Genomic DNA, 13060 nt, shown 5'->3' with positions numbered 1-13060 from the left:
CGGTGCACAAAAAATGGTCGTAATTTCGTGCTTCTTTAATATTCTTGCGATCTTGGCTGTTGGCGGTCCAGCAAACGGCAGAAACGCCACATGTTTTGCTTCGTCTTCTTCTGGTTTCTCCTCCCGCTTCTTGTCTGCACGCAAGGCTTATCTTATTTGTGTTTCGGTGTAGCCGTTCTTTCGGAACGTTTCCCGCAGATGTGCTAACTCACGCGGCAAACTCTCGCTGTCACAGATCGCCCTGGCTCTTTGTACTAAAGTGTACAGTACAGAGGTACGTTGTGCTGGATGGTGGCAGCTCCGAGCATTGAGATATAAGTCCGTGTTCACCTTTTTCCTGTAGACAGAGTGTCCCAACGTACCGTCCTGATTTTTCTTGATCAAAATATCCAAGAAGAGAAGACAGCCATTGTCTTCTACCTCCATGTTGAATCTGATGCTGTCATGTATGCCATTGAAGTGGCGTAGAAACTCCTGTAGTTTTTTCTTGTCGGGGGGCCACACTACAAAAGTGTCGTCTACGTATCTGTGGAACACATTTGGTTTATGGCGGGCGGTGTCCAGTACCACATCTTCAAAGTGCTCCATGTACAAGTTGGCAATAATTGGAGCCAGGGAGGAACCCATGGCAACACCATCTGTTTGTTCATAGAATTTCCCATCACGTTTGAGGTACCTTGTGGTTAACACGAGGTGAAAGAGTCTGAGTGTGTCCTCATCGAAACGATTTTCGAGTAGAGCTATGAAATCGTCCAGCGGTAACCGGATGAAAAGAGAAGTGACATCAAAGCTGACTAGTAGATTCTCCTTGTCAAGGCATAACCCTTGGAGTACCTTAACAAATACGGTCGAGTTCTTGACATGATGAGGACAGTGGCTCACGAGTGGTTTTAACAGCTGTACCAGGTACTCGGGTACACCATACGTCGGAGAATTTGTGGTATTCAATATACGGCGTAGTAGGACGTTTTGGATCTTCGGGAGGCCATACAGTCGCGGTGGAGTTGGTGCCCGAGGCTAAAGCTTCCTAATTGTGTTTCTGTCAAGTCCTGAGCTATTGAGAAGATCGATGGTTTTGCACGTAACAGAAGCAGTCGGCAGCACTCAACAGGACCAGCCATACCTCTGAGGATGTCCAACTTAGTATTGGACGAAAAGTTAGGAATAGAAGTATTCCGTGTGCCACAGCCATATAACCCGGAAGAATTATCAACAACAGAAGCAGCTGCGTCTTTCCCCACTTCGAAGAAGCTGTGGAGCGCCAATGGTTTCTGGGACTCGATGTTCAATGAGGTGGTGGAGATACGTCTGCACAACAATTTAGTAAACAGGATTAGCGGTTTTCAGCTCAGTGCAGCGTGGAATCCCATATTTGACAAAACACATCAGGAACTCTCCGATCTGAAGGCAGTGGCGTCCGCAGACAGATTGGATAGTCTCTGGGTCTCGACCCCGGATCGCTGCTGCTCTTCTCATCTTTCCCCTCTTTGGGGAAGTGTGAGGGGGAGTTTGTAGCCTTTCGGCTTTTACTCTCCTGTGTACGTGTGTGTATGATTTTTTCTGTACTTTTTTGGTGTCTGTGATATATGATGACTGTTCTGTATGTGTCTGGTATTTGCCTGGGGTTGGCGAGATGTTTGGTGTTATATGGGCAAGGAGCAGGATTTAGGATCTGGTATTGGGATTTTCTCTTCGACTTAATCGTCGAAGATCGTCATAGGGCGCTTGTGCTTCACGCGGGACATGTCATACCGACCTAGGGAGTGGATGAGGGCGTTTCCTGATCTGGAAGAACACTCACAGAAGGCCCTTGCCATATCTTGGACACACTCTCTCAGGAGTGGGATTTCTGCTGCGGCGTGCAGATCGTCTGTGGGGAATCCAAGAGGTAAATGCAGTGCCCTCCTGAGGGCGCGTTTCTGCAGCCTCTGGAGTTTGTCCAGGTGCTGCTTTGCCGCGTATCCCCAGACAGAGCACGCATATTCCATTACTGGCCGGATCAGGGCCTGGTACACATTTACTGCTACTGGGCAGGGAAGGGAGCTGGTTGAGTTCAGGATAGGGTGTAGGATGGACATTCTGGCTCAGACCTTCTTGTGGACCTCGTCTATGTGGGGTTTCCACGTAAGACGAGAATCCAAGGTTACGCCAAGGTACTTGGTGGTTCTCCGCCAGGGCAGTTGGGTTCCGTTTATGTGAAGGTGGAGAGAGTGACGTTGAGGAGGTTCGCGCCTTCCGAGCCTGCCGATAATCAGCATTGCCTGCGTCTGTTCAGAGTTGATGGTGATGCGCCAGCGACCGGCCCAGGTTTCTGTGTCGTCTAAAACCCTTTGTAGCCTACGAAGGACCAGGTCCTTGTTCGCATTTCTCGTGTAGAAGACTGTGTCGTCCGCGTACTGCGCGGTGTGCACCAGGGGGGCCGTAGGAATGTCCGCAGTGTACAAACGGTACAAAACGGGCCCCAGGACCGATCCCTGTGGCACCCAAACACGAATACGCCTTTTGGTGGAGGTGGCAGTTTCTACTTTGATGGAGAAAATCCTATTCGTGAGATAGCTTTTGATCAGCTGAGCTATGCTCCCGAGAAACCCTTGTGTGTACAACTTGTAGAGCAGCTCTCTATGTCATACTGAATCAAAGGCTTTGGCTACGTCTAGTAGCGCTATCCCGCAGTAGCCTCTGTGGTTGAAGTCCTCTGTGGCTGCTTCAACCATTCTCATGACCTGTTGGGGAGCAGAGTGGTTCGGGGGTTGGGTAGCAGTTGCGGGTTTGGGAAGGATTTTAGTCGATTGACTGGACTTCTGCTTGCCACTTAGGTTGAAGATGTGTTCGGCAAGGAGGTCACAGCCGTTGACAAGCAAGAGAGGGCTGAGGAAAGGGGAGGGAGGGGGGGATCGCAAATACTGACAATTTATTTGTTTTTTTGTGTATTGTGTTTATTTGCCATGTCAGGAGGGGAAAGGGGGCTTGCTGCCAGGTGATTGTCAGTTGCAACTTTTGTTGTCACCGTTGGGTTTTCCGGTTGCATTGCTGACCCTAATAGAACGATGGCACACGCGGAATTCTGGACGGGTGGGGAGGAAAACCTTTCTGTGGTTCCGCTGCCCGCTTCCAGGTCCTGTCTTATTTTTTTCCCTGTTCTTCAGGGCGGGGGGGGGGGGGGCAGAGACTAACTCTGCGGCAGCTAAAGTGCTCGAAACGGTCGGCCGCGTGGCAACAAGAAAATGCGCCTCGTGTCGTCAGCGGAAAGAGACTGCCGCGACCCCAAGGCGCCACCCAAGCTCGACATACCACAACGACGAGAAGACACGACAATTCTGCCAGGCGACGCCATGCAAAACGTCAAAGCTCATTGGCAATGATCTGTCTTATGCTCTGGTATAGTCTTAGATCTAGCGAAAAATGAGTAACACTGCTATTAGTGCGTTTAGTTTGGCTCTTGTAGATGAATTCTGGGATGCAGTCTTCAGCTGAACTCAAGCTAGCTGTTGGAAACCAGTGGAGCCTCTTCGACGGTTATAAAATATCATTAGAGTTCTCTTATTTATTCACAATTTTTACACGTCGTCATGCTTCCACAGTAGCCTCAGCTGTTGCTCGTTCAGCAGAGTGCTGTATTCTAGCTAACGTCCGTCACCCTGAGGAATTTCATAAGATGAAGTCTGTTTTGAGTACATCTTCGGCTAGTCCATAGATTTTGCTGAAGCAGCTAGGACATGTATTCACTACAGTACCGCAATCATGGAATTGGTATTACTGTGAATTCCAGCGATGAAGTGAAGTTCAAATCTTCTGGCTTATTATGCCGCCTCATATTTCTACTAAAATGATCGACGTTTCGACCCCTCTGCTAAGAACTTCCTCAGGATCTTATGGTGTCCACTACTGCTAGGACACTCTAACTCTTGGTAACTTACTGTGTCAACTAAAGCTTAAGTATAGTATAATCCTTGTCTTGTGTGTCCTCTCTTGAAGTGTGATTTTGTATATGTTGGACATTAGTCGTATGCAACTCGGTGCACTTTTATGTAGGTTGTGTCCAGCGTCTTTTGGATGATAACTCTTGTTTTCGAACATAGTGGCATCTTGTAAGAGAAGGCTGGAGGGAGGTAGAGTTTCGAACGTTTTCCGTCCTCAGGTGCCCGACGACGACCCTCGGCTTGAGGTGTTCCCGGATGAACGCGACGCGCACGGCCTGGTGTCTTCGTCGCTGGGCCTGCGGTTCGCCGTGTCGGGCGCGCACTTCGTGTCTGGCTCCATGAAGCTGCGCTGCGTGGCGGAGGTGGCGCCGGTGCTGTGGCAGGGCGACAGCGAGAGCGTCGTGCAGAGGGTCACACCGCCCCCCAACACCGTGCGGGAGGCGCTCTTCCTCGGTAAGCTCACATCTCGACTTCCAACATGTTTGATGGTGCATCTACATTGCCTGACTTAATTGGTGAAGTACCCAGAACGGGAAGAGAAAAACAAACGAAACTTCCCGGTTTGAGGGGCACGTCTTTAGAAAACAGAGACCGTTCTCATCTACTGCTTCGTCTCACATTGCACATTTTCAATTACGTTACATGTTTTGATCACTCTGCATCATTTTCAGCTCCAAGTAGTTGCGTCAGCAACCCTTCTTGTCCATTCAGAACCAGTACTATACTCTGATATGTGGTTCCGAATAGACAGCACCAGTTGCTGGCGCAACTGCTTGGATCTGAAGATGATCCACAGTGATCGAAACATGTAATGTACTTAGAAAAGTGCAAATGGGGCAGAACAATTTTATCTTAACTATCTCAACCGCTGCTGAATCGACTTGAACTGTGATTGGCCTGACGACGGCAGGTGGGAGACTTTTATTTAGAGAATGAAAGCTTGCTGGTTAATGATTTTTTTTAGTCTTACCTTTTATCTGCTTCAGTGCTGTGTTCCATGTTACGTCTACATACCTATATACTGTAGATGTGTGCCTGAAATGGGTGGACGGTCAAAGAATCTTCAAATGTAATGTGATATAAGTTATAATATTAGTGTGATTCTTGAATTTCTCCCGGCGTATTTGATAATCAAAATATCCACGGGTGTACTGTCGGTCTACAGTGTCCAACGGGCACAATATTTCGACGATCATACATGTCGCCATCATCAGGTGAACTGGCGGATTGAGCTCCTATGAATGTGCAGGCACGGAGATCCGTACGCTATGGCTGCTCAGAGGGAACTGGGTTCGGTACCGGCGGCCGCCGATTTAAATACCCTCCACCCGCGGCGCGCTCCCTCCGCTGTCCGCGCCCCGCGCCACGGTCGACCCGGTGTTTCTTCAAACTGCGGGCGATTTTCCCCGAGAGTGCGCCTGTATATGGAATAAAAACAGTGCCTACCTTCTCCCTCGTGATTTCATCCATCTCCACGGGTTGTGTTGTAGTGGTTGGGTTTTGTCCTCCGAATACAACTCGTGCACTGGTGGGGAGCGCCAAAGATGACCTCGGTTTGAGGAAGGCCAGCGTGTATCAGATTCCGTGTCAATGTGGCAAGTCAGACGATGCGTACCGTCGAGGATCGATGCCGTGAACACCAGAGGCACACTCGACTGATGTATCCGACCAAGTCGGCGGTTGCTGAACATTGTTTATCGGAAAATCACGCTATGGAGTATGAACGCAAGAGGATTCTGTTACAGACGTCGAGATACTGGGAATGCGTTGTTAGAGAGGCCATCGAAATTCGCACCAATGCCGGCCTCATAAACCGTGACTTTGGCTATAATCTGGGCAAGGCTTGGGAACCAGCGATTGGGTTAATCAAGAGTAATCGAGCAAATGTAAAGTTGTGACGACCACGGCGGACAGAGCCATCACTCCGACGCCATCTCAGACACCGTCGCAATCTGTTCCACCGCGCGACCGTGGCCCGGGGCGCGGACAACGGATGGAGCGCTCCGCGGACGGAGGGTATTTAAATCGGCCGCCGCAGCGACCGAACCCAGTTCCCCCTGAGCAGCCATAGCGTACGGATCTCCGTGCCGGCACGTTCACAGGAGCTCAATCCGTCAGTTCACCTGATGATGGCGACATGTATGATCGCCAAAATATTGTGCCCTTTGGACACTGTAAACTAGCAGTACACGTGGATATTTTGATTATAATATTAGTGTTCACAAATTGCTTATGTTCTTAGAAGATGTAAACAAGCTCTTATCGGGATGGCAGTCAGTCGTGATGTCTCGGCGACTTAACTTAAAACTAAACAATAGCTGTTTTAATGACGACTTAATCAATTTTACCATTTTCAGCTATTTTCAATTTTGGAATGAATACTGTTTCATTTAATCATTCAATATCAGCCGAATTTGTCAGATGACTATTATGAAGTACTTCACGTACGATAAGATCAAAGGTTCACTCTAGAGGAACATCAAAAAGTCGTTGAGCTTAAAATGTCACTGATGTATTGTGAATAGAGTGGGTGTTTGGAAGGAGGTTGAGAGGTGAGCAGGAGACTTTTATCTGTAGACTTTTATTTGTATTTAACGCTGTGATCCATGTTGTAATTGACGGAAAGTCATCGAGTAAAACAGAAGTGATTTCTGGAGTTCCCCAAGGTAGTGTTATATACTCTTTGCTGTTCCTTATCTATATAAACGATTTGGGAGACAATCTGAGCTGCCGTCTTCGGTTGTTTGCAGATGACGCTGTCGTGTACCGATTAACAAAGTCATCAGAAGATCAAAACAAACTGCAAACAATTTAGAAGAAATATCGGAATGGTGCGAAAAGTGGCAGTTCAGGTTAAATAATGAAAGGTGTGAGGTCATCCATATGAGTGCTAAAAGGAAAGCGTTAAACTTCGGTTACACGATAAAACAGTCTAATCTAAAACCGTAAATTCAGCTAAATACTTAGGTATTAAAATTAGAAGGAACACGTAGAAAATGTTGTCGGGAAGGCTTCCCAACGACTGCGTTTTATTGGCAGGACACTTAGAAAATGTGGCAGACCTACTAAGGAGACTGCCTACACTACGCTTGTCCGTCCTCTTTTAGAATACTGTTGCGCGGTATGGGATCCTTACCAGGTAGGACTGACTGAGTACATCGAAAAAGTTCAAAGAAAGGCAGCACGTTTCGTATTAGCGCGAAATATGGGAGAGAGTGTCACAGAAATGATACAGGATTTGGGGTGGACAACATTAAAAGAAAGGCGTTTTTCGTTGCAACGGACACTTCTTACGAAATTCCAATCACCAGCTTTTTCCTCCAAATGGGAAAATATTTTGATGACACCTACTCGCAGAGAGAGGAACGATCACCAAGATAAAATAAGGGAAATTAGAGTTCGTACGGAAAGATATAGGTATTCATTCTTTCCGCGAGCTATACAAGATTGGAGTAACAGAGAATTATGAAGGTGGTTCGATGAACCCTCTGACAGGCACTTAAATGTGATTTTCACAGTATCCATGTACATGTAGATGTGGAAGTGATGTCTACGTAACTGCTACCCCAATCTACCACAACGTTTTTCTCATATTCTAGTCTTTGTCGTCCCCTACTAGATTTCTCCTGTTCTATATTTACATAATATTCCGCAAGCCACGTAACAGTGTGTGGTGAGGGTACTTCTGGTACCAATATCTGATCCTCCCCCCCCCCCCCCCACCGCCCCCTTGGCCTGCGCCACTCACGAATGGTGCGAAGGAAAGACAATCGTCGGTAAGCCTCTGTATTTTCTCTAATTTCTCGAATCACCTGGTTGTGGTCATTTCGCCAGACGTATGCGGAAGGAGGTAATATGTTTTCTCACGAAATTTCAATAGTAAACCTCTCCGTCATGCTCAACGCCTCTCTTGTAACGTCGGCTACTGTAGTGTGCTGCCCAGCATCTGTGTAATGCTCTGTAATCCCTTCCCTACGTTTTAATAAATTCCATGGAAGTGTCTTTGTTAATAAAGCCTTTATAAAACTATTACACAGCTTTACCGTAGGTATTTCATACAACGCAGTGCTTCGTTTGGGTACACGAATTGTTCTGTAGAATTGTGTCGCAGACCTTCTGAAAATCAACACGGGCAGATCGTGCAGGCATTCCTAACAATACTCGAGTCAATTAGGATATGCCACACATGTTGCACAATGCGCAGAACAGCCCTTTTGCAGTTCGTCCATTAAGGTAAGCATCGAGTGTTTGAGCGACGCGTGGCCGTCCCATTATGCGAAGTTTGCCGGCGGACACAGCGAGCCCGCGCCACCACCCCGGCTGAAGCACTAGTTCAACGCCATTAGAGCAGGCAATCAATTGTACGGCCGTGTCGAGCAGGCAGCCGAGCGCGCAGGCTATTGTGGCCGGCTGGCGCTTTTGTATCTGCGGGTATCGCGAGGGCCGCATGCGCCCGCAGCGTCACTATTCAACCTCACGTAGACGCCTGTTTGTCGAATCTGAGCCGTCGTTCTCTACTAAATTCCTGTAATATAGCACTATAGTTGGGTAATATGTGTCTCCCATTAAAATCGTTTCCAGATCGAAAACAGATGATGTTATTCACATTTGTTACTCAAAAGGTCATCGGGCAAAATACGTGGCCCTGAAACGCTGATGTAAGCCATAGCAGTGAACTGACGTGCATGTACCGGCCATTGTAAAGTTTCAACACAGTTAGCAGGGTCGAAGTAGAGATGTGAACAACTGGCAGAAAGAAAATGTCATTTTTTGGGGATGCTCATGACCGCACCGTGAACGAAGTACACTACTGGACAGTAAAATTGCTGCACCCAGTAGAAATGCAGATGATAAACGGGTATTCATTGGACAAATATATTATACTAGAACCGACATGTGATAACATTTTCACGCAATTCGGGTGCATAGATCCTGAGAAATAAGTACCCAGAACAACCACCTCAGGCGGTAATAACGGCCTGATACGTCTTGGCATTGAGTCAAACAGAGCTTGGATGACGTGTACAGGTACAGCTGCACATGCAGCTTCAACACGATACCACAGTTCATCAAGAGTAGTGACTGGCGTATTGTGACGAGCCAGTTGCTCGGCCACCACTGACCAGACGTTTTCAATTGGTGAGAGATCTGGAGAATGCGCTGACCATGGCAGCAGTCGAATACTTTCTGTATCCAGACCGCCCGACATACGATCAGTTCCAGTCATTCCACCAAGAAAGAGGTACACGGTTCGTACTGTCTGTAGTTCAACCATGCCTAAGCGGTCAATATCACAGTTTGATGACTCCCGCGTTGTTACTTTGTGCCAGAAAGAGCTTCCAACAAGGGAAGTGTGCAGGTACCTAGCAGTGAACCAAAGCGATGTTGTTCGGACATAGAGGAGATACAGAGAGACAGGAACTGTCGATGACATGCGTGGTTTAGTCCGCCCAAGAGCCTCTACTTCAGTGAATGACCGCTGCCTACGGATTAAGGCTCGGAGGAACCCTGACAGCTACACCACCATGTTGAATAGTGTCTTTCGTGTAGCCACAGGTCATCGTGACTGTGCGCAGTAGGCTGCATAATGCGCAACTTCACTTCCGACGTCCATGGCGAGGTCCATCTATGCAACCACATCATGCAGCGTGGTACAGATGGGCCCAATAACAAACCGATTGGATTGCTCAGGATTGGCACTACGTTCTCTTCACCGACAAGTGTTGCATGTGCCTTCTACCAGACAATCATGTTTGGAGGTAACCAAGTCAGGCTGAACACCTCAGACATACTGTCCAGTGGGTGCAGCAAGTTGGACGTCCCCTGCTGTTATAGGGTGGCATTATGTTGGCCAGACGTACGTCTATGGTTGTCAAGGAAGGCGCCCTAACGGCTGTACGATACGTGAATGCCATCCTCCGACCGATAGTGCAACTACAACGACAGCACATTGGCGATGCATTCGTCTTCATGGACGAGGATTCGCGCCCCCATCGTTCACATCTTGTGAATGAGTTACTTCAGGATAACGACATCGCTCGACTAGAGTGGCCAGAATGTTCTCCAGACATGAACCCTGTCGAACATGCCTGGTATAGATTGAATATGGTTGTTTATGGCCGACGTGACCCACAAACTACTCTGAGGGATCTATGCCAAATCGCCGTTGAGGAATGGGACAATCTGGACCAATAGTGTCTTGATGAACTTTCGGATTGTATGCCACGACGAATATAGGCACACATCAATGCAAGAGCACATGCTATTGAGTTTTGATGTACCAGTGTATACAGCAATCTGGTCCACCAGATAGTGTCTTGATGAACTTTCGGATTGTATGCCACGACGAATATAGGCACACATCAATGCAAGAGCACATGCTATTGAGTTTTGATGTACCAGTGTATACAGCAATCTGGTCCACCAGATCTCAAGGTCTCGCTGCTGTATGGTGGTGCAACATTCAATGCGTGGTTTCCGTGAGCAATAAAAGGGCGGAAATTATGTTTATGTTGATCCCTACTGCAGTTTTCTGTACAGGTCCCGGAACTTGGTTCAGATGGTTCAGATGTCTTGAGCACTATGCGACTTAACTTCTGAGGTCATCTGTCGCCTAGAACTTAGAACTACTTAAACCTAACTAACCTAAGGACATCACACACATCCACGCCCGAGGCAGGATTCGAACCTGCGACCGGAGTGGTCGCTCGGCTCCAGAATCTAGCGCCTAGAACGTCACGGTCACGGTCCCGAAACTCTCGGAACTTTTTTGATGTGTGTTCATATTTTCTAGTTCTGTCTGTATTTCAGGTGGGGTGTCGTAGTTATATCACCTTGAACAATTAATGTTAAAATGCTATCTGTAAGAAACGAATTCTCCCACAGTTTCTGTATCGGAAAATTTATGGTTAAAATTGTGAAATTGGAAATTCCGAAGTTCCTATGGGGCCAGACTGCTCACGTCGTCGGTCCATAGGCTTACACACTACATAATCTAACCCAAACCAACTTATGCTAAGGACAACACACACACACTTGCCCGAGGGAGACACGAACCTCAGACGAGGGGAGTCGCGCGAACCGTGGCAAGGCGCCTGAGACCGCGTGGCTGCCACACAGCGTTAAAATTGTAATTTTGAAAAAGATATATGACATAAGGGAACATAAGCAGTTTCAGGCACTAGCACAGAAACTCAAATATATTAGATGAAATTAGCTGGGATATAGTTCATATAGAATACAGTGACTACCTATTTGCTAATCATCGGTTCAAAAATGGTTCAAATGGCTCTGAGCACTATGTGACAGCATCTGCGGTCATCAGTCCCCTAGAACGTAGAACTACTTGAACCTAAGTAACCTAAGGCCATCACACACATTCATGCCCAAGGCGTGATTCGAACCTGCTTCCGTAGCGGTCGCGCAGTTCCAAAGTGAAGCGCCTAGAACCAAATCATTCGGCAATAGGTCAACATTACATAGTAGTGATTAGCTGCAGCTCCATTTTACCCACTTTTTGAAGCTTATTGTTTTAGTCGCTGTACTCCAGTGGGCTTAGAGCACTGTGCTGACATGTCACTATGCTGAAGGATGTTTTGATTTGACAAACCACCATTTGCAGAACTCTAATAAATTTGGTACATGACTGCTGTATTGGCCAGAAGCAAAATGACACCAGAGACAGTTGCACTTTCATGTCAACTTTCTTTATCTCAATACAAGCTTTCGACTTCACCCTTCATCAGTGTGGCACAGGCAGCGAGCAGCGCTAACCGCTGGCGCCCTCCCACTGTTGCAGTGCGCGGTCGGTCGTCGCGACCCCTGGCCGCCGCCGCCGCAGTGCTGACCTCGCTGCTCATCAGTGCCGTCACGTGACTGCTCGCAGTTTCGCCGCCGTCGGCGCCATCGTCGCCGCGCCACTGTCGTCTGTGATAACCCCCGAAAACAACACCCTCTCGTCTCACGCGACCTGTACCTTGCCGTTGTCGCCTACGTTCTCCGTGCTCTTCAACGTCTAGCCTAAAGACACCTTGTGCGTATATATATATATGTGTGTGTGTGCGTGTGTTTGAGGGTGTTTGCGTGCGTGTATGTATATATGTATGTATGTGTGTGTGTGTGTGTGTGTGTGTGTGTGTGTGTGTGTGTGTGTGTGTGTGTGCAAGCTAATTTTATGCGAGCGATATTATTTTGATATATGTGTGTTGTGTTCTGATCGTGGTGATTTGTAACGTCTTGTACTGCGAGAAGAAAAATATGAATATATATATAAATGTATATCTAACTGTTAAATATTTTATTCGTGCTGATCTATAAAGTGCTATGACTTTCAAAGTACTAGTTGTTGCAAAATGTTTTTCTTGTTTACTCAGAATGTTGAAGCTTTCAGGAACAATTGTTTGTAACTGTAACTATTTTACCACACTAACAAAACATTAATTTGAAATATGCATTAAAATAAATGTTGAGACGATTAATAATGTAAGTGTTTCAGGCTTTTGTGTGAATCGATGTGTTACAGTTATGGTATCACACTCTAATGTATGTAAAAGAAATAATAACTTTAATAAATTTTCATGGAACAAACTTTTTACCTTTTCCAGACTGAAACTTTCACTCATTAATGGTGAGGGACCTTTCGTGTAAGATAACAACAGCGTCCTGTATAAGGAAGGAATGGAAATATTCGTTTTTGTGGGCATTTTTCTGCAAACAGTCGTTTGAGTATATCTCACTGCACAGTGCCCAGCTACAATCTGTCAGTAAATATGTCCTTCTTTTCCATCTCTACAGGGAGACTTAAATAGGTACAAACTGGCGGATGGAGGACAGTGAAAAACGCAAATAATCCTAATAAACATAGGTCCGGAACTAATGGTTTTCCCAGTAAGAGTATGACAGTCCCTGAGGATCTAAACTGCAAGACATGCACTTGAAGACCAAAATATTACAAGTGTTCCGTATGGGCACCGTTCATGGCCAGTTTCAGCACTTCTCCTCATCGATGCTGGCACACATCATAAATCTGAGGAGTATTCCGAATGCATTGATAGCCAACCGAAGTTCGTTCCCAGAGCTCATAGAAAGTATCAACAGGACTGGTAGAAGACCAAAGCTTTTAAATATCTCCATACACAAAA

At 46.9% G+C, this 13060-nt stretch overlaps 1 protein-coding gene across 1 annotated transcript in view; it reads left to right on the top strand.

The window, feature by feature from the left end:
* The window catches only part of LOC126316475 (uncharacterized), a 223209-nt gene extending 210692 nt beyond the window's left edge, over positions 1–12517 (top strand). Inside the window, exons 5-6 of the mRNA XM_049992757.1 lie at positions 4139–4373; positions 11719–12517. Of these exons, the coding sequence (XP_049848714.1) occupies positions 4139–4373; positions 11719–11795 (312 nt within the window). The 3' untranslated portion in view covers positions 11796–12517. The remainder of the gene's footprint in view (positions 1–4138; positions 4374–11718) is intronic.
* The last annotated feature ends 543 nt before the right edge of the window (positions 12518–13060 follow it).

This window comes from Schistocerca gregaria, chromosome 1 (assembly GCF_023897955.1).
Source record: "Schistocerca gregaria isolate iqSchGreg1 chromosome 1, iqSchGreg1.2, whole genome shotgun sequence".
Lineage (NCBI taxonomy): Eukaryota > Metazoa > Arthropoda > Insecta > Orthoptera > Acrididae > Schistocerca > Schistocerca gregaria.
This window is presented reverse-complemented; position numbering and strand designations above follow the sequence as displayed.